General features: G+C 32.7%; 1 protein-coding gene across 2 annotated transcripts; it reads right to left on the bottom strand.

Annotated features, from left to right (window-relative positions):
* Positions 1–15,774: 15,774 nt before the first annotated feature.
* LOC149945470 (O-acyltransferase like protein-like) lies at positions 15,775–24,213 on the bottom strand. 2 transcript variants are annotated; one of them, XM_090174869.1, is made up of 12 exons: positions 24,001–24,213; positions 19,950–20,044; positions 19,699–19,875; positions 19,204–19,297; positions 19,046–19,135; positions 18,392–18,557; positions 17,627–17,706; positions 17,130–17,252; positions 16,948–17,068; positions 16,339–16,525; positions 16,140–16,282; positions 15,775–16,071 (listed from the first exon to the last, which is right to left on the bottom strand). In XM_090174869.1, exons 3-12 carry the CDS (start codon positions 19,739–19,741, stop codon positions 15,835–15,837), a joined length of 1,284 nt encoding a protein of 427 aa, XP_090030995.1. In that variant the 5' UTR covers positions 19,742–19,875; positions 19,950–20,044; positions 24,001–24,213; the 3' UTR covers positions 15,775–15,834. The 2 variants fall into 2 exon arrangements, with proteins under 2 accessions (XP_090030995.1, XP_090030996.1); XM_090174870.1 differs by lacking the exon at positions 24,001–24,213 and having other exon boundaries at positions 19,950–20,434.
* Between the last annotated feature and the right edge of the window lie 769 nt (positions 24,214–24,982).

Genomic DNA, 24,982 nt, shown 5'->3' with positions numbered 1-24,982 from the left:
ACTAGAAGTTAATTACCTATCCATTAATAGTGTGGCCCCCGGCTAGAATGTGTTTTGCGATTCATATACTCTTCGCTCGGTTAAGTGGAACTTATTCTTGCCTGGTTTCAAATATTTTACTAATTCAAGCATTCAAAGTTTTAAATAACACTAAACATCGCGATAATTCTTATAAGATTTAATCATACGATTATTACATAATACATCCAAACATGCTTTTGTAGAAAATATAATAAACATTTCGTATAAGTGTAAATTTTCTTGTCTTATGTGTACAGTTTTGTAGGACTATGACGGAAATATTTGTCCAAAAAAAATAGATTTTTAAATAAAATTATTATTTTTCCAAATGTGGATCTTGGTACTGGAAAGGATATCTACAATTTCCACGTTAATTGTAGATTTTCTATATTATAGAACTAGAACGTCGTAAAGATCTTGTATTCGGAACGAAAATGGTTGTAATATAGTATATGTTAAAACCTTGAACCGTCAATTTGCTAATGTTGTTTAAATCTTCAATGTTTGTAATAGAAATTAAAATAGTTGGTGGAAAGTTACCGTGCACATATAAAGAAAAATGATATTGGGTTTATAAGCGATTGTTCAATGATTTTTATACATCAAAAACAACAAAATCATAATCAATTCAAATTGAAATATTCAACAAAGGCTATTTTATTTAGAACATCAACCTAACATTTGTTTCAAAATATCAAACATATTTTTTTAAATTTCAATCTCAACTATTTGACAACAGATACAAATATTATTTACGGATAGAGGAATTTATAACATTGTTATTTAAATTGTCATAAACTAATTAATTTTTCTTTAATTAGAGCTCAAACTTATTTTTAATGAATCTTTTGATTATTTTTTCTATTAAATTATTATTCTTATTTTTGTTTTTGGTTTAATTTTATTTTATTTTTTAATTAACTCAATATTAATTTAGTATATTTGTTTGTGCTGTCTTGTTTACCAACATATATAAACATCCTTTTTTTATCTGCAAAGTTCGTTTTGGTTAATATAAATTATAATTATTATTGAATATCTTCAATGAAAGTAAATGGTTGTTTTGAATTTTTTTTAACAAATATTAAAAATAAAATTTAAATTAATTTTTAAAATATTTTTATAAATAGAATTCCTAACATATTTAACATTAGTTGAAAATGTAAAATTCGCTCTGCAAACATAAAAAACCGAATATTTAAATTTTAATAACTAACAGATGAAATCAGAAGCGCATTGTGAATTTAACAGAATTAATAATGAAACGGTAATTAAGCTTTAAAATAAAAAAATAATCGATTTAAATATCCTCTTTTAAAGAACATGCTTCTGCAATTAATATTTATATTTTGAATTCCACAGTTAATGTAAAATTAAAAAACGTGTACTTAACAGTTGAAATGTCTTTGTGATTGGAAATACGATAAAGAATCTGCTTTTAAAACTGAAATCCATAAATCAAACGGTTTTATGATACAGGTTGTAGAACATGTCGTATAATTAGTAAATAATAATTTAACCTAAATTGTTCATAATCTGATACCTTGGATTGAAAACAGAATATAATTTGTGTTAATTAATGTTTAGTTTTCTTTTTAATAGAATAACAAAATCTAAGACCGTTGCGCCCGTACGTTCGAAAAAGCACACAAGTTCAACAAATTACGTTGCCTGTTTAAACACGTAAATAATTCCCTCTATATAAAAACATATACGATAAAATTAAATTGTTTGATAATTAACCCTCGATATTTGTGTACAAGGTTACACTTATTATTTATTAATATAAGATAAAAGTATTTTTGAGAAAATTCACTTTATTCTAGTGAAATCTTAATAATGATTCTTATATTTTTTATCTTAATTTATAATAAAAGCTTTTACAGATAATTGATTTATAGAAACTACGCTTACAATATAAAAATACAAAAATGATACTGTTTTTTATTTATTTTTACGTTTTTTAATAATTAAATTTAAAAACATTTTTATATTCAAAACCAAATCCATTCCATTATTAGCAATGATGCTGTTGTTCAAATGTGTAGGGGAATTCAGCATAAAAACCGCTCTTTTAACAACGTAAACACATTACAACAGCATAAAATCAAATAATTTGTTAGTTAATATTTATCATTATATTTATTTAATTATACTTATTAACAATTACAAGATTTAGCTCGAATTTCAAACCTGATACCTAATTTCGTAGTAAAGAAATATCTTCTACGAATTCAGGTAAATATAACTATATTTATTTGTGTACTTACAATATATATAAATTTCTTTAATGTTCTATTTTTACAACCTTTAATTTTTTCATATTACTAATTATCTCTTAATTAAATAGGCTATTTTGTACATATTTTGAGATTGTTTTGTTAATCTTTATTGTTTATATTATTTAATTTGCAATTGTTTAAAAAATAATTTTATTGGTGTAATTTTTTTTATCTTATTTATTGCAATATCCGGGTAGCCAATACATTTAGTGTTTGGCGAAAGAAGTATTATTATTATTATTACTATTATTATCAATAGTTGTTAAGTATTATAAACGATTGTATCTTCAAAAAGTAAATTGTCAATAAGCTTTGTTTTTAAAAACATTCATTTTTATTTACAATTTTTTTCAAATTAGAGGATTTATTAATTTATATTTTGTTAATATCTAGCGGTTGTTTGTAAAAACCATTTTCTTCTCACTGGCTCTGTTGAATGTCTCCTGGCGAAACGTGATCTGGTTTTATAATTTTATCGTTTTACCGCGGATATGTGTTATAATGTATGTAACAAGATAATGGTAAAATCGATTTTAATAAAGATTTTTGCGTTTGAAAGTGTGATAGAAAATTGCTGAAAAATCCAAACTAGTTTTAGAAGGCTGTAATTGTAGTTGATAACATTTACACGTAAAAATAATTAAGGGGTGGTTATCAAATTACTTCTACAAGGTTACAATGTTGAACCAGTTATATCCTAGAGGTAGTTTTTTATTTATGAATTTAAAGATATAGCTCGCAATCCGGCAGAATTTCATAGACCGTGTTTCTGGTAATGCTGATCAACATAAAGTTAAAATTATCAATCAATGTAAGTAATGTTTAATTTTGAAAATAATTCAAATTAATAAACTTAATTTTGTTTTAATATAGTCACCAATAATCGGCCGTTCGTTCACTGTGTATAGTCAGAGAAAATTCTATCTACAATGTTGCTATTTTTAATTTTAAATAAAAGTTAATTATTTTTTATTTATTTTAAATAAATGGTTTTGGAATTCTTATTGATTATGTAATTTAAAATGTTTTTCCAACTTTAGAATATATTATTTTACTATTAAAAATTAACCAGCCATCCATTTGTGTAAAATTATAGTCTTTCGAGTTGCAAAAGTTAGTGCTCGGCAATCGATTAATCCATGAATAAAATAAGCTCGGCTACATTTCAATATTTATTTAAATAACCAATAGTTTAATAAAAATTGCAAAATGTTTAAATAATTGAAAGTGAATAAGCCTCCTTGTATTATATAGAGAAAAGTTACATAAACAACAGAGCAATACAAAATAAAATTGAATTTTTTGAAAATAAACCGTTTTTTAATTCACATTAAATATATACAACGTTTGTTAGAGCAACCAGTTTTTTTTTCTCTTTATAACGGGGCTCTGTTGAATGTCTCCTGGCAAAACGTGATCTGCGTTTATAATTTTATTGATTAATTCAATCTGGCGCGGAGATGCGAAAGTTGGGAAAAAATAGAGTAGGATCAATAATACCAGATGTTAATAAACATTTTTGCGTTTAATTGATATAATTAGTCAATTGTTGAAAAATCCAAACTTGTTTTACAAGGCTGTAACTGTAGTTGATAACGTTTACACGTGACGATAATTAAGGGTGGGTATCAAATTACAAGGCTAATGCAATTGAACCTGTTCTATCCTAGAGGTAATTTTTTAATTTATGAATTTAAAGATATATAGATATTTTTTATAGTTCACAATGCGGCAGAGTTTCATAGAGCTTGCTTCTGGTAATGCTGATCAACATAAAGTTAAAATTATCAATCAATGTAAGTAATGTTTAATTTTGAAAATAATTAAAATTATTAAACTTAATTTTGTTTTAATTTAGCCACCAATAAATACCCGTTCGTTTACTGTGTATAGTCAGAGAAAATTCTATCTACAATGTTGCTATTTTTAATTTAAAAAGTTAATTATTTTTTATTTATTTTAAATAAATGGGTTTTGGAATTCTTATTGATTACGTAACTTAAAAATGTTTTTCCAACTTTAGAATATATTATTTTACTATTAAAAATTAACCAGCCATCCATTTGTGTAAAATTATAGTCTTTCGAGTTGCAAAAGTTAGTGCTCGGCAATCGATTAATCCATGAATAAAATAAGCTCGGCTACATTTCAATATTTATTTAAATAACCAATAGTTTAATAAAAATTGCAAAATGTTTAAATAATTGAAAGTGAATAAGACTATTATTTAAATAAAACAAACAATTACTTAAATAAATACCGCTTTTATTCATTGTAATTTGTTGTGTTTTTAAAATATGTATTGATTGTTTATTATGTCGTTATTGTATTATTTATTTATCTCCAAAAGTAAATAAAGTTTCATTTCAACAGGGGTAAAACATAAGTTATTGGGCGGATATTGACCAATCAGGCCTATTGCAATTTGTTGTGTTTTAAAATATGTATTTTATTTCGACAGGGTAAGTTAAATTGTATTTTATTTCGACCGGGGTTATACATAAGGGGCTATATCTCGGGCGGATATTGACCAGCCCCATTGTAATTTGTTTTAAAATGTGTATACATAGTTTGCACCGAAGGGAGGGGCCTATGGTCTCCAAGGAAACTGGGAGGGCGATCAAAAATTCAAACCATTTCGCGCGTAGCTACTAAATAGGTAGCCATTTTGTTGGTAATCTCGTCAAAGCGACAAAACTAATTAGATTTATGCTTTCAAATTTTAAATGGGCCCTAAACAAAGTCAGATAAGATTCTAAGGCCGGGTTATTTAAATAAAATATCAAATTACGACAGAAATATCTACGAAAAGAAGTTGACAAAGCTTATCAAAGTTAGGCCTTTGCGGTCATCCTTTTTACAATTACCTCCGCTATCGAATAAAATAAACAATTTTCGCTCTCCCTTGGTAATTGAACTACTCGAACAATTTTTAACCAGGCAGATAACCATTTTTAACGTGAAACTAATTTCTTAATCATTTGAAAATAATTAAAATCCGCAAACAGACGATTGAAACTGTTAACCCTCCCGTTTTACTAAGAAATCTACACCGGCAAAATGGCGGCATAGTTCATTCTAGCTCAAATTAAATATTTATTCTTGGTTCTTATATCTATACTTGGAACTGCGTCATTGATGACGTAGGGATGCAAACTATGTATTGATTGTATATTTATTTATTTCCAAAAAGTAAATAAAGTTTAATTTTCAACAGGGGTAAGTTGGATATCACGTGATTGGGTGTGGCCAAACGTTGCCAAGGATATAAAACGAAGGTTTCCCCATCTCGCAAATAACTAATTAGCATTTTAAACGGTGAAAAAACGAAAAAAACGAAAACACGATATCAAAAGTAAATAAGTGGAAGTATTTGGTGGGGTCACATATTACCGCCGATATCTCGGTTCGACCTTGTCCGATCGTGACCAAACTTGTTGATTTGATAGACCGAGGCTTAGTGGTTGTGGACAGTTGTCAGACATCGAGGTCAAGGATCATCTTCAAGGTGAAATTTGAGATTTTATTTAAAATATTTTTTTTGCTTTTTCCAAGGACAAAAATTTTTGTTTTTGAAAATATTTTTTGGGGGGGTGGGGGGTTGTTTTGGTGGCCATCTTGGCGGCCATCTTGGATTGTTGTTAAGTGTTTAAAAAATATATTGAAATATCATAGTTATTAAATATTACAATAACTAATTGTGTTTTTTTTGATTACTTAAACTAGCATTGTTTTTAAAATAATAAAATATTTGCGAAAAATGAAAACTTATTTATATTAGTTTAATTATTTAAAGTATTTTGGGTGGGGCCAAACTCGCCAAGGATATAAAGCGAAGGTCGCGAATTCGTTTCCCCATCTCGCAAATAACTAATTAGCATTTTAAACGGCGAAAAAACGAAAAAAACGAAAAAACGATATCAAAAGTAAATAAGTGAAAGTGTTTGGTGGGGTTACATATTACCGCCGATATCTCGGTTCGACCTTGTCCGATCGTGACCAAACTTGTTGGGGTGATAGACCGAGGCTTAGGGGTGGTGGACAGGTGTCAGGCGTCGAGGTCAAGGATCATCTTCAAGGTGAAATTTGAGATTTAAATTAAAAACCTTTGAGTATATTTTCCAAGGACAAAAATTTTTTGTTTTTGAAAATATTTTTTGGGGGGATGGGGGGTTGTTTTGGTGGGCATCTTGGCGGCCATCTTGGATTTTTACATGTTCATATTTAGTTTTATACTACTCAGATGTTTTCAAAACCATGTTTTTTAAATTAATAAAGTATATAAGCTAATTTACTGATTTAATTTCTATTAATCTTGGGGGTCTACGAAATTTTACAATTAAATACAAATATTTTTTTGGCTCTGAAAGCTACATTCATTTAATTAGCGGAATCTCGATAATAAACTAATTATTGATACACGTTACATCTTTCGCAATTAGGTTGAGGCTTTGCAGCCACTCGATTAATATTAACGGATCCTTGGTAAAATCGTGGATTTCATAATGATTAAAAACTTTTTTATTATACTATATATATTGCGTTAAATAACGCCTATAATCTTTCTTCTCGTGGCCAGAATTCACAGAATTAGAATCTTCCGAACTTGTGGAACTACGCGTAGACCCGCTATCGGACATGGTTAGCGGAAAATGAATTCGGTTTATGAAATGTTTATTTCCTATCTCTATAGTAGCCCACCGTCATTATAATCCTTTAACAAAAGCTTTTTTTCGGACACCGTCATTTTAATCCTTAGACCCCACGTCTACTACAGCAGCGTATTTTGCGAATATTGTGGTCCTACTGGCGCCATTTCCACTCCCAACAAATAAAGAAAGGCTGATATTTAAATTAGTATATTTTTAAAATTAATTATTTGTCGCTAATAATTTTTGCACCATTAGGTCCCCTTTAATAAGTATGTTGGTAAGGTGGAACTAATAAGAGGAAAATATGTGGCGGGGATAAATGTTCAAAATAGCCATGTAAGTTTTAGAAAGTCTATTAAAATTATTTTGACTATACCAAATATGTTTTCTCGAGACACCAAAATATCACGTCACGTGAAAAAACTTCTTTCGATAGATTTCATTCAACTGTTATTTATCATATTTATATCGATCGAATAAAACTCGCTTTATAATTAACAAAAAGATACGCAAAAATTTACGTTTGGTTAATTTTGTTGGAGTGCGATAATCTTCAAGGAATTAAAAAATAATAATTAAAAAAATCTTAAACGTGTTTATAATCCTCGGGAAAACTGAAATTAGCCTCTCTTACTTAGACTTCCAGCGCAACAAGCGATCTAAACAAAAACGATTCATACGGGGAACGTTGAGTGTAGATGCGGGGAAAATATTGTAGTGCTGTTTGATAACAAAAGCGTGTTTAAAGAATACAATTGAGCAAATAGAGAGGTTAAACAGAGCGCTTACTAAGTTTGAACCAGGGCCGTTTTAACCTTTCCGTCGTAGGCCCTATTATATGGAATCGTAGGCCCTAATGTCTCCTAAAATTTTCGTAGACCCTAGGCACTTTGCCTAGTCTGCCTTATAGATAAGGCAGCCCTGGTTTGAACGACAACATCGGGAGCCACCTGATTATATCCTCCATGGCGATCGTTTCGCGTTTCTACTTCGGACTTGAAACTCTTTATAACTTAATATAACATGGGGCTTTGTATTAGCTAGACATTTTATTCTTTTCGTCCTGTACCCAAGTTTATAAAACCTTTCTTAAGGGTTTTAAAATTATATTGGAAATAAGATTTGATGAAGATCCAAGACAAGTTAAGTTAAAAAGAAACTGGTTTATTTAATTAAAACGCAAAATATTAAAACACATCAAAATTAATAGGACAATGATAATACAAGATTGAGATTGCGAGTGAGATTTGCGTGTGCGAGTGATTATATATATATATATTTATATATATACACATATACACATTGTTAAAAATTTAACGTTATCAGATAAAAAAAACTTCGTTACTATGTAGAAACAATTAAAGCAGGAGCAGAAAAGAGAAAAGTGCAACACTTGTCCTCGATGAAGACTTTTTCCTGCGTGTGGAGATTTAATCTCTGGCGAAGGCGTAAGACAATTTCGTTTCCAAGAGGCTTGGTGAAAATATAAGGCAACTGGTCTTCGGATGCTGATGTGCTTCGTGTGACGGTGGTAGAGCTCGGCATTTGGATAAGAAATAATCACTTTATTATCCGAAAAAAACCGATTATTTTACATGTCAAATTGCTATATAGCCGTGGATAATATCCATGGATAAACAGTTAATCGTAATTTTTATGGTTAATCAAAACTAAAGCGGTTAATTTATCTGTTTCGCCGAGCTCTAGAGGTTGGAACTCTGGATTACTGATTAGTATGATAGTTCCACCACCTTAGGCCTAAGTCATCCAGCGACTTTTCTAAAGCCATTCATTCAGGTGGCCGGCTTTCAATGCGTAGGAGGGTGGTGACAAGCCCTTCGCGCCACGCGAGCCAACAGCTCCCTACACTAACTATAACCGGTACGTCGATGTCTCTGTCTCCTTGAATGTCGTAGAGAATGCCTCAGAGCCAATAGGTATCTTTTGCCGCCTCTGTTGCTGCTACCAGCGACGGCGATCCCATGGGGGCTCTGGGGCTCGAGCCCCCACAGGGAAAAACAAACTGGGGCAGAGCCCCCATAGAAATAAAATTGAAAACAATAGCAATCAGGGAAAAATTTATAATCTCACAGCCTTTATTTAGGTCCGAATTCAGTCTTTTTACAGAAGTTATTTTGAGATTGCAGATGCGAGTAGCATCAAGATCAGGGTTCGAATTTATAAAACCCACCCAAAAAAACCCAGGGGTTATTTTGGGTTGGACCCACCTTAAAAAACCCACAATAAAGCCCACTTAAAAAAACCCACCTTAAATAGTTTCAAAAATGACGAAAAAAGTTTAAATTTATTGTTTAATAATTAAACTATATTAAAGAATTTAAAAAATTAAACTTTAATTCTTTAAATTCTATAGTAATACAAAAATATTGCTTTTTTATAAAACGTATTTACACAAAATACATTACCAGTGTTTTGGTAAACACTAATCTAACAGTAGCAAGTTAACAGTGTTAACTAAACAGTAAGTTTTAAACTTCTGCAACTTTCAATAAATATTTAGCAGAACATGGAGCAGACGATACTTTACGTCTACGAAAGATAAGAATAAGAGCGATAAATAAGTAGTGCTAAATTGAAAATAAAAAATAAAGTAAATCATCGATTTAGGGTATCATTTTAGGTAAAAAACCCTAAAAAACCCAATAAAACCCAAAAAAGCCCAATGGGCTGGGTGTTTTTAAAAAAACCCGGGTTTTTTTAAACCCTGATCAAGATGATATAACCGTAAAATTGATTTCGATATTTTCGTCCAAACAAAAAATCACTCCGTCGTGTACCCTCTTTTACCTAAAATACCTTCGTAATGTATTTGGTCAAGAAAGGCCTAATTATCTATCCATGTACACAGATATTTTTCTAAAGATATCGACTTAACTTTTGTTATCAATGTATTCGTGGACGGATGAGATATTAGAAAGAACACTTTAAAAAATATATATCTAGTAAGAAAAATTTCGAGCTGTAAATTTTCTTGCTTAAGTTTTAAGTATATGGATTTTTGGATAAAAAATTAATTGCTCTTGCCCCCACAGAAATGTTTTCCGATCGCCGCCGCTGGCTGCTACCAACTCAGCTTCTGTCGTAGAGAGAGCAAATCAAATGACATGTTGCTTCCTGCTGGCACAAATGACTGGCGTGGACCCCAAGAGACAAATCGATCCCGGATGTTGATAATCTAGTCTTTCCACAGCCTGCGTATTCTGCGTCGCTGAAAAGTACGATAGTCACACTGCAAATTTGAGGTACATTTAAAGAACACAATAAAAACACATTAAGATCACCTAGAACGGTATCGATTTAAGATCACATACATTTCAGGAATGTTTGAAGAACACCTACAAAGTGTCCTAAAAGAACTCTAATCATGTTCTTAGCACTTTTCAACGTTCTTAAAACGTTAACATTATATGAACTAAAAATGTTCTTATGATCTAAAAGTGTGCTATTAAAGTGAACTTAATATGTTCTGAAAGCACAAACAGCCAACACACTGGTAACACACGAACACAATAACTGGAAACCACTAAAATAAAAATAAAATTCTAAAAATTTGAGCCAGAAATGTTAAATAACATGGTTAAAAACTTAACAGGCACTCCAATTTATTACATTAAAAGTACCCAACTTTGCAAGTTAAATATTAATCTACAGTTACAATATGCCTTATACGGTAGTTATGTTAACTAAATGATGGTAAAGTTAAGAGTATTTTATAAAAAAAATCACAATAAATATTGTTTTTTTAAACAGTGTAGAAACAATTAGTGGAAAATAAAAATTCACTTATGCAGAGACAGAATTGGTGTATGCGATGTAAAACCTGTGATGATAATATGCCTGAAGTTCATCCAAAACCAAAACATAAAGTTGGGTAAAACTTTAGATGATATTGTGTCAGGATTCAGAATATTAAATTTTTCATTTTAAATACTTAAAATTTAAACTACTGGCAGTTCTATTACATAATTTTGGTATTTTGCACTAAAATTAGTTGAGAAATAGCACCTAGTTGGCAGTTCTTGACCATTCGTAATGGTAAAGTACTTCCACCAGGTGCTATTTCTCAACTACTCAGTGTGAGGCTGTGAGCGACCAAAATAATCTAATACTGCTGCCAGTGGATAACAAAAAGTATAGGAAAAAAACAATTTGTTTTGGAATGGTCAAGTACTACCACCAGGTGTTATTTCTCAACTATTAAAAATGCGAAACACCAAAATAATCTAATACAGCTGCCAATGGATAACAAAAAGTATGGGAAAAAAACAATTCTGGTTTGTAATGGTCAAATACTGCCACCAAGTGTTATTTCTCAACTACTCAAAGTGCGAAACACCAAAATAATCTCATACAGCTGGTTGCAGTACCTGATCATTACAAACCAGACTTTCTAGACTTTTATGTAATCCACTGGCAGCTGTATTAGATTATTTTGGTGGGTCTTTTTGGGTTAATTTGCTGTAACTTGGGTAACTTCTGTTTGACCCTGGGGAGGGGGGGGGGTTATTATTTCAACCAAATTGGGTAAATTTTCCTCTTTTGTTTCCAAATCTTTGGACTGGAACAATAAGGACCTAGATTTTGGTTCAAAATTTGACCTAATTTTTTTTAGAGTGTGTACCTCAGAATTCTGAGCGTGACCTAATTCCTACTAAAAACCCTTATAAGTGGCTATGGGAGGCCATTTCGCACATGTAGCTTCAAAAATTTAACTCTGGAAGAAGAATTTTCAATCAACTGTACCTCAGAATTTTTGGTGGAGTCTTATTTCCCACTAAAAACTTTTATTGTCAGTAACATCTGCTTAAACGCCACCTCTTACTATTAGCGCCTGCCGCCAAAAGAGGGCGTACTTAGAGATCGGTGGAGCAGATAAATTAACTGGCAAAATTTCAATTAATCATAAAAATTGCGGTTAACCGTTTATCCATGGATATTATCCATGGACACAAACGATTTAATATGGGAAAGAGCCAAAAATAACTGATTCTTTTTTGGATAATTTTTGTTAATGGATATTATCTAAACAAACGGTTAATTGGCAGCTGTATTAGATTATTTTGGTGGGTCTTTTTGGGTTAATTTGCTGTAACTTGGGTAACTTCTGTTTGACCCTGGGGAGGGGGGGGGGGTTATTATTTGAACCAAATTGGGTAATTTTTCCTCTTTTGTTTCCAAATCTTTGGACTGGAACAATAAGGACCTAGATTTTGGTTCAAAATTTTACCTCACTTTTTTTAGAGTGTGTACCTCAGAATTCTGAGCGTGACCTAATTCCTACTAAAAACCCTTAAAAGTGGCTATGGGAGGCCATTTCGCACATGTAGCTTCAAAAATTTAACTCGGGAAGAAAAATTTTCAATCAACTGTACCTCAGAATTTTTGGTGGAGTCTTATTTCCCACTAAAAACTTTTATTGTCAGTAACATCTGCTTAAACGCCACCTCTTATTATTAGCGCCTGCCGCCAAAAGAGGGCGTACTTAGAGATCGGTGGAGCAGATAAATTAACTGGCAAAATTTCAATTAATCATAAAAATTGCGGTTAACCGTTTATCCATTGATATTATCCATGGACACAAACGATTTAATATGGGAAAAAGCCAAAAATAACTGATTATTTTTTGGATAATTTTTGTTAATGGATATTATCTAAACAAACGGTTAGTTGTTATCCAAACGCCGACCTCTAGGCGTACTAATTATTCTTACATGAACAAAAACGAACTAATCATGTTAAAGTGTTGAACATTAAAATGTGTTCAAAACCTTAACCCGTTTTGCCTGTGTAATATGAAAAACTGGAGACATCTCAAGATCACTTTGAAAAAATAATGTTCTTGATATGCGAACCAAACGTTCTTGAAATGCAAAATGTTCTGAAAATTTTCATTCTACAATTTTAGAACACTTAAACACTTAAATAACACCATGGTTTACAAGAAGAACACATAATGATTTTTAAGAACATTGTGGGTTCACATAGACACATTACAAGATCACATTGGAGCACATAAGTGTTCTCGACATGTTATCTAAATGTATATCAAATTTGCAGTGCACTGAGTTATCAGCATGGAAAATAGTCCCAGTGTTGTTGTCCCTCTCAGGTAACGGAAGATATGCTTGACCGCATTCCAATCAGATTTAGGAGATGTAGCTATTGCTAACTCAATGTCAGGTCGTACACCCATGGCTGCGTACCAAGCGGTCACTCATGCTGTCTGAGATGTCAGTTAAGCTGTCACTCGTCAAAACATTGAGTACAGGATTAGAGGGGTAGAAATTCGCCCTGTTCTCGGTCTTTAAACTGCGGCAACGCTTTCAATGGAATTTTTGTTGGCAACAAATGGTTCACTTGCTCACGCACCAGCGACAAATGCCCGCAAAATAGCTTGGGCCGACGCACGGTCGGATCGACTGACTCAGCGAGTTAGCTTTCGAGAGTGAGCCCGAGGCTAAGTTAAGTCGGATACCGAGCACCACTGGGACTAGGCCACTTTGAACCAAAGGTTATGTATTTGACCCGATCGTAACAAGCATTCAGCTCCGAGTAGAAGTTAAGTTCCAAACAAGACTTAGGAGACACTTAGGGTTATCGGCTCTGCAGCTTAGTTTTGTTCGAGCCTCCTGTGCATCAACGGAGCGAAACTATTCTCATCACCAAATCGTCGGCCACGAGCTAGATGGTTATACCTCTTTACGTATGATAAATAGCAACATCCGTATGGTTTTTGTTATTTTTGAAGTTGATAGATTATTTGAGAACACGTGACTCAGTAGTCTAGTCATAGATGCGGCTTGGAACGATTGTAGTCGCATTGTGCATCTAATTTATTTACTTTTTTAAACTCTAGTTTTTGGTTTTACTTTGTCTACTCATTTGCATAGATCATCCCGATTTCTTAGAGTAGGGGCGCTGGTTCTTTTGGGGATCGAATTTATGGCGAATGTTCGAAATTTCCTGTTGGTATTTTATAGTCCTGTACAATAAATGAAACCGGCTAAAACATAATTGATTAAATATGTAAGCGGTGGCTGTTACATTGGTTGAGGTTGGTCATCCTTCAGCGCAACTGCTTCCTCCAACACGCACTATTCGGGTAAGAGCGCCGTGATTAGGGAAATACAAAGTATCGTTGCTAGCATGGATGGCATCCAGTGCGGATATCATGGTGTACAACTTACTAGTCAAAACATGTAAGTTTTTATTGTTTCATGGTCAGATGTCAACCCCAAACGTCCACAAACGGGTGGCACCCGGTGTGGGCTGCCCCCACTGCCCCCCCCCCTATTACAGCTGCGCCAATGGAAATACCACTATAAAAAATGAAATAAGTAATATCAAAACATACCACGCAAATAAATAATCAAACCAAAGGAACATTATCTCGTCCTCCGGATAGTTACTCATTTCTCTGAAACTGGTAAATTCGAACTTGCGCTGTTAGCGCCTCCTTTTTCCGTGAACCATTTCGTTACTGGGTTTTCTAAGAACCAATAAGCCATTTCTTATGAGTTTTTTATGAATTGTATTTAATGTGTCATAATTTCATCGTTCATATTTATTAGGATTAGTAAATTAACGTAGTGGCTGTCACTGTTCAAAAGAAAATAATTTTTCCAAGAATACAAATCAATGACTGTTATTTATTCTTCTATTAATTTTCCAAATTTCTTACAGGAAAGAAAAGTTTAATGGAAAGCATTCCGAGGTTAGATTTTAATGCTCTTATTTATCCTCTATAGCATCAAATTATTCCTTTTGACGAGAAGTGAATAAATACTTATAGGGAACTAACACTCCGTAGCTTTGGCTGTGGCCGCCATGTTGGGTAGAATTTTTTTTTCAATAGGAAAAAGCATGGGTGACGTCGTGAGACGTAGAACTGTTAGTTCCCTATTCATTTCTAACAAAATTTTTTTTAACATTGCAATAAGCGATGTTTTATGTAAAAACTATAAAGAATAATTCAACCAAGAATTTAGTAATATTAGTAAAATTAGTATTTGGTAATTAATTACAGGAATCATTCTGCAAATCCCCCCCGTACAAATGGGAAAAGGGGCGTGTGCTTCAATCCTGTTGGGAGTCTTCAGTTTTAGGGAACCAATGAGACACCGGGCTTCTTACACTTTATAGGGGAAAGATATTACATTTCGAGCATGACGGGGATTGGAAGCAACGCTAAAAATTTTATCAATTAGGACGTCACAAAAGCGGGAACCAGTATTTCTGACAAAGACTTGAGCAGAGCACGCGCCAAGAAATTTTTTTCCAATTATTTTAGAATTAATGTTTCCATAAAATCCATTTGATTAACTTATGATCAGGTATTATAGAATTAATTTTTTCATACAATTATTTCATTAATTTATGGTCAGATATTATAGAATTAATTTTCTATAAAATTATATAAGTAATTTTTATCAGATAGTATAGAATTAATTTTTCCATAAAATTATTTCATTAATTTATGATCAGGTATTATAAAATTAATTTTTATATAAATTAATTTCAATAAGTTTTTTTTAGATATTTTAGAATAATTCTTTCGTATACTAATTATATAATTTTTTATTTCAATTGTGTTCAACGAAAAACAACTTTTGTACACACGGCGACAACCTATCAACAAAACATTATCTGGTTAAAATTTTATTTATTCCACATAAAAGGAGACCCAGTTTGGAAATAATTCGAAATTTCAGTCATAGCGTGATGGCTCCATTAACAAAAGCTTTATTTAATATTCCACCTATTATATGTAAATTTAATCTATTTGTTATATTTAACGTGTTCGTTTTGTAGGTTGTTTTGATAGCCAATCCCAATATTAATAATCAAGAAATTATAGTCTACAAGTGTATTTTAAAGGCACCATTTACAACCGCCTCTCGCTCACTAATAGAATTCTTCCTCATGTAAATGTCTTCGCTTTGGTCTTCCTTGACCTTCTTGGACTTGTTCTTGGTGCGACTTGAAAACCAAGAGAGAAATACGCGTTCAAGCTCGATGCAAGGTGCCTCATAGAACAGTCTCAAGAACACAGCCAAGATGTGGCTCGTGACCAACGTTCCGAAATAATTGAAGATCTTTGAAATATAAAAGGTTCGGTTGAAGGTAAAGGGTACTATTGTGCCAATTTAAAAAATCCTCTTACCAATGCGCTGTTCGAGAAATCTTGGTTTCCCAGTCTGGAGGCGTGGAAGACCTGGTAAACGGGTACGTGGACCAAGTACAGACCGTAGGATATTTTGACAAGAGGCTGGAAGCCGGGCCACGATAATATGCTGTTGATATACCCTGTCAATTTAATTAGTTTCATTGGCGTGTTTCTAACAACTTATTTTATGGCTAACCTCCTTTGCCGACGTAACAGGCGTACACGACCCAAGCTAAACAAAGAGCCCAAACTGTCCGTTGAGTCGCCGAGAAAAGCACGGCTTCCAACGTCGTATATTGGACATCCACGTTCCACGGATAGACGGCGTAAACTACCGTAATTCCAACGCAAACGGACATTATCCAAGCTAGTGCGGCTTTACCCTGTACATTAAAGTAAGAATAAAATTTAAAAGCGTAAGGGTCCCGGCTATCCCGAACATTTTACAGGTTGAAGAATTATTTGATCGTTCTCTTTAGTCATCCCTTTCTGAACGAAAAATATGCGCTGCAAAATTGAAAGCAATTCAGAATCGACTCATTATACCGAAATTAAAAATATTAACACAAAAATACACGATTTTGTTTTTATAAATGTTGCCAGGACAATTCATTGAAGCGGTAGACTAGAGTTTTATTTTTAGATAAATTTGTTAATCTGTTAATTTAGACCTTTTACAAATCTGATAATAATCTGATGTTTTCCCACAATTTTATCATTTAGATTTGTCACATGGTATGACTAAACTAATTGAAAACGTTTCCCCATTGTCGCTACAATCTTGGATTATAGCTTCTTTACGTACTCGTGTTACAGAGGTATCTTTGTGCCTTGCCAGGTACGTTCCCAGGAATAAACCGATGCTGTACACTCCCAGGTGAACGTGAGGTAGAGCGTACACGTTGCGGAAAAATTCTATAATAAATCTGTGTTGGACATAAAATAATGTAACACACTATCATTTAATTTTAACCTTAACGACTCTACCTTTCATCCACAGCGTTGACTAGGGTAGCTGGAGGATAGTCCATTAAATAAGTGACCAGTCCAGTGGAAACAGCTGATGTGGACGTGCAAATTCCAAGGAACACCTTCCCATAGATTGGCTTTCTGTAAATATTACGTTTCTTTAGATTCTTTAATATAAATCGTCTCGTAGTCACGTTTTTACAAAGACCCATGCACGTGAAATTTCTTTTTGCATTTTATTTCTACAATAATAATAAGCAAGGCTTGGCTAATACCCAAGGCACCACTTTAGGCGTTTCAAAGTGCAAACTGTTGCATCATAACACATTCATGTGTAATTGGCGTTAATTCTCAGAATTTTAGGAAAAGAAAGGTAAGGATTATATTTCATTAATATATATGATTGTAATATAAACTGTTGTCTCAAAAAAGTAAAGACTAGGGTTTCGTACCCTTATTAGCTTCAGATTAGAGCCATCTTCAGTATATCAGACGGAAAGAAACAAGTACTGTACTTGAATAGAAGGTAGTAATAGATGATACTAAGTGGAAATAGTTGCATGTCAACGGAAACGTACCACAAGTGTTGCAGGCACTGCAAAAGCAACCACAAAACAAAGTTCATTATAGTTTGTATCATATGTTGCATTATCCTTTAAGAATGGCAATTCCTATTATTAAGTGCTTCTTTTATTTTTATTCAACACTGAGCCTCTCACCCAGCTCCAACTTGCGCTTGCAAACGAACTGAGTATTATATTATCGTCTTGGGTAGTAGTATATTTGGCCTTCAGCATATTTAGACACCAGGGGGCTTTGTGCTAAACTAAACCGCAATAAGGATATCTTCGGTTTCCATTTCCATAAAAATTAATTGAGGTTAACAGTAATAGTTAGTGTAGGGAGCTGTTGGCTCGCATAGCTCGCAGGGCTTGTTACCACCCTCCTACGCATTGTAACCCGGCCACCTGATTTAAAGGGTTTAAAAAACGCTTGATGATTTAGGCCTATGGTGGTGCCTTGGGTATTAGCCTAGCTGATATGCAACTTTGAAAATCTGCTCAGTGTTTTTTTTTTGTTAATTGCAATACTTATTCTACTTATCTTTGCATTTTAGACCCCAACAATATTAGCCCCGGATTACATCCGCAACAAAACCACTTATCAGGCCCGAAAATATCCAAAGCCACACGAGAAAGTGGAACCTTTTAGGTTGTGTTCCAGAGGTACTAGAGGTTTTTTCCCCTTTATAAATGATGGGTTTAAAAAAAGGTATTTACCCCAGAGCTAAAGGGCACAAAATTGGTGATGAAAATTATATTGGTCCACCATTTCATTTCGCAATTGTCGGCGATGTCTACCATGGTCTCTTTGAAGTGTGGTCCCGAAGATATTAACGGCAAAAGAATCATTACACCCGTCATCACCAGCACAATTGGCCAAAACCTTAAATGGTAATACCGGTATTGTTAGTATGAGCAAGAACAAATAGAGGCAACTGAGAACAAACCAACAGCTATCCCCACTCTTTTTGAATAGTTTTAATGTAGCTTAATTGAGAATATGCCAAGGTCGGCATTTGTAGGTCACTAAGCTAACCATATTTAACAATTTTTATTATATTTTAATAATATTTTAAAATATTAAAATGTTGAAATTTAAAAATGATAATTATAAGACAATGATTAAATAACGTATTCTAATGTTTAAAATATGTGTAAATATAATTCGATTATATAGTTGGTAAAAATATTATTTATATTAAACATATTAACATCAAAACAATTTATTTTTTTTAGTCAACAGAATGCGCTACGAAATGTTTAGTAGACGAAGTCAGAAAAATAAGTAGGTCATCTCTCCACTAGATTTCATAGCTACGTTTGTTTGATTACCGTTGCCGCGAATTTAGAATGATTAAATGTTTTTTCAACCTCCAAATCCTGTGTAAGAAGTTGATGATTGGAGTGTAAGATCGATTTTTGTCGAAATGCATGACGACGTTGTACGAAAGTAAGACTCCGCTGTGCGTATTAGAATGATGTTAGTCCAGTGTTTAGAGCGTCTTTGCGGGTATTAACTTGAGACTTACGTGATTAAGAGGAAAGATTCGACGGACACGAAACCACCCGTGATGGCCGTAAAGAAAAAGTCTTCCTTCATCGCTTTAAAATTGAGCGGTTCTCCTGAAAGTTAAAAATCATTTTCATATACGCTCAAGCAGGAAATTATATATTTATTCACTTGGAATGTCCACAAGCTTGTAAAAATTGGTGTGGTTAAAACCACGTCATATTTTCATAATAGAATTACCAAAAATCTCTGAAGTTCTTGGTTAATTTATAATGTTTTTTACTCAGATTGTTTAAAAAGAGCGCAGCAGGAAATGTAAGCTAGGTATTCGAGAGACAAGGCTTAATCTCGAATCGACGCAGATTTTAGCCAATCACACCATGAGCGTAGATCTCGGCTATAAACCACACCCGTTTCTATGGAAATCTTCGTTGCCTTAGACATTCCCAGTGTATAAATATATAATTTCCTTGTTCAAGGGGTAACAATCGTGTTTCGGTCCTAATAATCCTACTTGATAAATTTCTGTTTAAAATGAAATAACCGTGAATCAGCATCACCCAGGTGGCCGACAGGTATCGGATCCCATTCAAAGCATCCAAGGAACGTTTGGCGGATGGTTAAGTACCAAGGAATTTTCTAAAATTTTCAACTATCGAAAATGATTGCGTAATTCGTTGAGTGTAGCTTACTGCGAATATAAATGATGAAATATGAGAATTTAGAAACTGCGCCCGAGTTTTGGGAATCGAGCGGTCAACTTACTGTCCTTTTCCTTATCCACCCCGAGACTGTGTTGATGAACTTCGGATATCATGGTTGCCACCAGACATATCATTATAAAACTTAAAAGCAATGCCCTAAATGAAAAAGTTTAAATTTATATTTTAAATATTTCTACTATGTAATAATACTAGAAGTTAAGTAACTGAAGTTATTGAAATGGTCCGGAAAATGGCAGGCTACACTTTTAAAAATAAAGGCGTTATAAAGGTGTTTAAGGGTGTTATAATGGTTTGAAAGGGGTTTGAAAATGGTGTATAGTCTCTTGTTAAGGAATGAAAAAAGTCTCCAAAGGGTGCTATAAAGGAGTGAGATAGGTTTAAACACCATTATTACACCTTTTGTGGGAGTTACAATACACCCTTTAGGGCAAAAGTAAGGTGTTAAAAGAGCATATAATAAAGATGTTTTAACTTATAAAAAGCTGTTTTGGGACACCTTTAAAAGCGCCCTTGTAAAGGATTACCTCTACACCCTATACTACGAAAATTGAAACATAAATGGTATTAAAAGCACCTTTTAGGAAGGTGTAGTCACTCTTTTTATACTGTTAAAAACACCCTTTTGAAGATCGAAGTGACGCCCATAAATGATTAAATTAAACCGTTTAGGTTCTAATTAACACCTTTTAAGATCTGAATTAACACCTCCCGATATCCAACTTAACACCGATTTGTCAAAGTGTTAATACGCCTTTTTAAGAGTTAAATAGCATCTTTAAAGGTGTTAATAGGCCCTTTGGTTAGAGTTAAATAACACCTTTAAAAGTGTTAATATGCCCTTTTTAAGAGTTAAATAGCATCTTTAAAGGTGTTAATAGGCCCTTTTATTAGAGTTAAATAACACCTTTGAAAGTGTTAATACGCCTTTTTAAGAGTTAAATAGCATAGTTAAAGGTGTTAATAGGCCCTTTTTAAGAGTTAAATAGCATCTTTAAAGGTGTTAATAGGCCCTTTTGTTAGAGTTAAATAACACCTTTGAAAGTGTTAATACGCCCATTTTAAGAGTTAAATAGCATCTTTAAAGGTGTTAATAGGCCCTTTGTTAGAGTTAAATAACACCTTTGAAAGTGTTAATACGCCCTTTTTAAGAGTTAAATAGCATCTTTAACGGTGTTAATAGACCCTTTAGTTAGAGTTAAATAACACCTTTAAAAGTGTTAATACGCCTTTTTAAGAGTTAAATAACACTTTTAAAAGTGTTAATACACCCTTTTTAAGAATTAAATCACACCTTTAAACGTGTTAATACGCCCATTTGTAGAGTTAAATCACACTATAATACTACACGTTTAAGCACAGCGTTAACTAGGGATTTTTCATATTTCTTTATTAACTAAAACAAGGTGTAATTGTTACCATTTTACACGGTTAGGGGTAGTTAATCCCAATAAGGGTTTCCTAGAAAGATAACGTTTCTGTCAAAAATGGATTAAATGACAACCAAAAATCGAATAACTGCACATATAACTATCTAGTTTTATAATGTGCATATTCATTAACGCATACCGTGCCAAAATGTTTAATTGCATGTTTAAACTATATGTATTTTATTTAAATATATACATTTTGTAAATATTTGTGAATAATTATCTGTTTTTAAATGTTATTGGAATTTCAATTTATCGTATTGTTTAATTGGCTTACTCGTTTAAGCAAGAAGTGTTAAAAGTTCTATAAAATGCGAATTCAAGAAAAAATAATAATTAACTAATTAAATATGATGTTTTTGATTGATAGTGACACCTATTATCACGTTAAGTCGAAAGTTTCAGTCCAACCTGGGCCTTAGTGTCAATTTTTGAGTTCTACAACGCCTGGGCCAATGAAATGATCCACAACCCCAAATTTGCCCATTGCGCAAAGCATATCAACATCCGTGAATTCTATATAACAGAGCTGGTCCGAGATGATAGAGGTGGTTAACGTTTATTCAATAGATAAAGCTCTCAAAATTATTCGTAAAACGTTTTGATCAAGTAATTTATATTTCTGTAATATCCGATTATTTTTTTGATAAATTTGTAAAATTAATCGGAAAAACGACGTTTTTTTCGATAAAAAGCTCAAATTTTACGAATAATACATGTTTTTTAATCATTTTCCGAAATATTAACCGGTAAATTTATTTGCTTACATTTTTTTCCCGAAAAAAATCAATTTAAACATGGATAATGATTAACCGTCCCCCACCTCTATGTGATGATCAGCCATTACGCCTTAAGTAATATCTTCATCGAGGGTGATTAGTTAAATAAAATACGATAAAGATATTTTTTCGTGCTTAAGCTATCCATAAGTTTTTTATACATATTTTATCTCTCCGTCATTCGGTTTTTTAACAAATAAGAATACTTTTTTTACACGTTTGGTTTTCGGTGTAAAACACCCTTGTGTCGCAGTTTTATTAACGTCTTAGGTGTAGCCGGTTCGTTGTCGTGTTGCTTTAGTAATACTGAACATTTTTAAAAATAGGCTCGATCACGGAAATAGCTGTAAACTTTAACACTTTCTTCATTGAAGAACAACTTCTTCGAATTAGTTTAATAGAAATCATGTGAAATGAAAATATACATATTAATTTAAAAACAAATATCAATTTGTATACAACTACACTAGTTTTTTGGGTTTTCACTGTTTCTATTGGTAAAATAGTATTTATTAGAAACACAATTCCTTTAACAATCTTTCAAGGGTGTTTTTCAAACCAACAAAAGGTGTTATTGAACACTTTAATATGGCATACTTAAACCATTACAATTGTTAGAAGTGCAAGGTACCTTTTAAAACGTCATTTAAACAGATTTATAGGTTAACTTATTTATTAAAGGTGTGATTTTACTCTGTAAGGGGCATATTTACACCTTTAAATCAGTGATTTTACTCCTTAAATGGGCATATTTACACCTTTAAAACATATTCATAAATCTAAAGGTGTGACTAAGCTCTTACCAGGTGCAACTAAACTGTTTTAAAGTGTGCATTAACACCATTGAAAGTGTGATTTTGCTCTTTAAAAAGGCGTATTTACACCTCTGTAGGTGTTATTTATCTCTTACCAAGTGCAATTTCTCTGTTTTAAAAAGAGCATTCAAAAGAGGGATTTTACTTTATAAAAGAACCTAATTACACCTCTGTAGGTGCGATTCAAATCTTATCAGGTGCAATGTTTATCTTTTAAAATGCGCATCTACACCTTTTAAAGTGTGATTGTACACTTTCAAATGGCGTATTTAAACCTCTAAAGGTGAGATGTAACTCTTACCCGGTGCAATTTACACCTTTAAAAGTGTAAATATATTATTTAAAGATGTTCTATAACTGTTTAAAAGGGTTTTGAACTCCTTCACGGGTTTGATTTTACTCTTTCATAGGCGTATTGCCACCTTTAAAGGCGTGATTTAATGCTTAAAGGTGCTAAATGACTCTTTAAAGGTGTATTTTCTGCCGCTAAAAGCTATACATTGTAATTGCATAATTTTAAAAGTGTAGTTTCTGCCGCCAAAGGGTGCAATTGCATACATTTAAAGGTGTAATTTCTGTTGCAAACAGGAGTATTTTCGTTTCAAAAGGTGTACTTTGTATAACGAAAGGGTGTACATTAAGTATCTGGAAGGTGTCATATTTGTGGCGAAGAAAAAGGTGTTATGAAGCACCCGTTTTTTTAAGAGTGTATAATGTACTTCTCATTTTTTCTGGTGGGACGCTAAATCGAATTTAGGAAGCCTAAAAAGGGCCTCTTCGAGCTATATTGTAGAGCTCAAGGCAGGGCAGTTTACTTTCGTGATAATTGTTTATTAAAAGTGAAATTTAAAACTAGTTTACAATAATAAGAGGATTATTTACGAAAAGGAGCGCTTTCACAACCACCCTCTTCATGTAGAACAATATTTCAACTACCCTTTCCTAAAAAAGCACACTAAGCAATCACAAGTTCGCCAAGAAGGTTATAATATTATTTCGTGGCCCGTGTTACAGTTAAACATGGCTGACATAGACATAAGTGGAGCTTACTAAACGAAATTGATAGTTACGTGGTTTTAGCTTTAAGCAATCATTTTCCTGGTCTTAGCATGGTTGACTTTTGGAGGATTAGAAGGTGTTTCTGGAAGGGATAATACAATACATCTAGCAGAGGCGGTAAGCACTTAAGCGTGACAAAGGTGGAGTGGCCTTCAAGGCACAATGAAAAGCCTACATAAGTTTTATAGTGTGAATAACACTTTACTAGATAAAACTTAAAATTGAAACTATTAAACAGATCATATTGTACAGAACTACTCATGACAAAATAATACTTCAGAGTCCGGATTTGAACCCACGACTTTCCAATAGGCAAAAGGCCGGATGTTTGTTATAAAAATAAAAGTCAGGCTTAAGACATGAATCAAATATTTAATTAATTAAGGGTCAATTCATTTACGAAATTTAAATAGCATAAAAACTCTGATCAAAAATTGAAATAAAGGGTCCAATACTCCCTTTATGCTATTAAATTTATACACTATAAGAACTCTAATCAAATATTTATTTAAATAAGGCTAATTTTTTTTATATAAGGCAAAATTTTCATTCAAATAAGGCAAAATTTTTGTTTAAATAGGGCTACTTTTTCATTTAAATAAGACTACTTCTTCATTTTAATAAAGCTACATACTTATGTAAATATGGCGAAATTTTTATTTAATTAAGTCTAAATTTTTATTTAATTAAGTCTAAATTTTTATTTAAAAAGGCTAAATTAAAATACGAAATATATCTACCATAACAACTCTGATGAAATAATTTAATAGATGCTTTAATATAACCTCTCTCCTTCTCTTCTGTGATCACGTGCTTTCATTTCGTCCTACCATAAACTAAAGGCGGACGCACACATAGCCTTCGCGAGCGAGATTTTCGCGTCGCTTAGCGTGATGTGAATGATAATGTGCTCAACATCACGCGAAGGGACACGAAGATTTCGCTCGCCAAGGCTGTGTACGTGACGCTCAAGAAAGGTGCTTATTTTTTCCA

Source organism: Leiobunum rupestre, chromosome 5 (genome assembly GCF_980474605.1).
Source record: "Leiobunum rupestre chromosome 5, qqLeiRupe1.1.hap1, whole genome shotgun sequence".
NCBI lineage: Eukaryota > Metazoa > Arthropoda > Arachnida > Opiliones > Sclerosomatidae > Leiobunum > Leiobunum rupestre.
This window is presented reverse-complemented; position numbering and strand designations above follow the sequence as displayed.

Excerpts from the sequence above, each read along its gene's own strand:
- LOC149945470 (XM_090174869.1), bottom strand. The coding sequence starts at position 19,741 with ATGCTGATTCACGGTTATTTCATTTTAAACAGAAATTTATCAA. Across the intron at positions 18,558-19,045 it reads TTCTTACACAGGATTTGGAG|GTTTTGGCCAATTGTGCTGG; the intron begins GTTGAAAAAACA and ends TTACCATTTAAG. Across the intron at positions 16,526-16,947 it reads AAGATACCTCTGTAACACGA|GGTAAAGCCGCACTAGCTTG; the intron begins GTACGTAAAGAA and ends TTTAATGTACAG.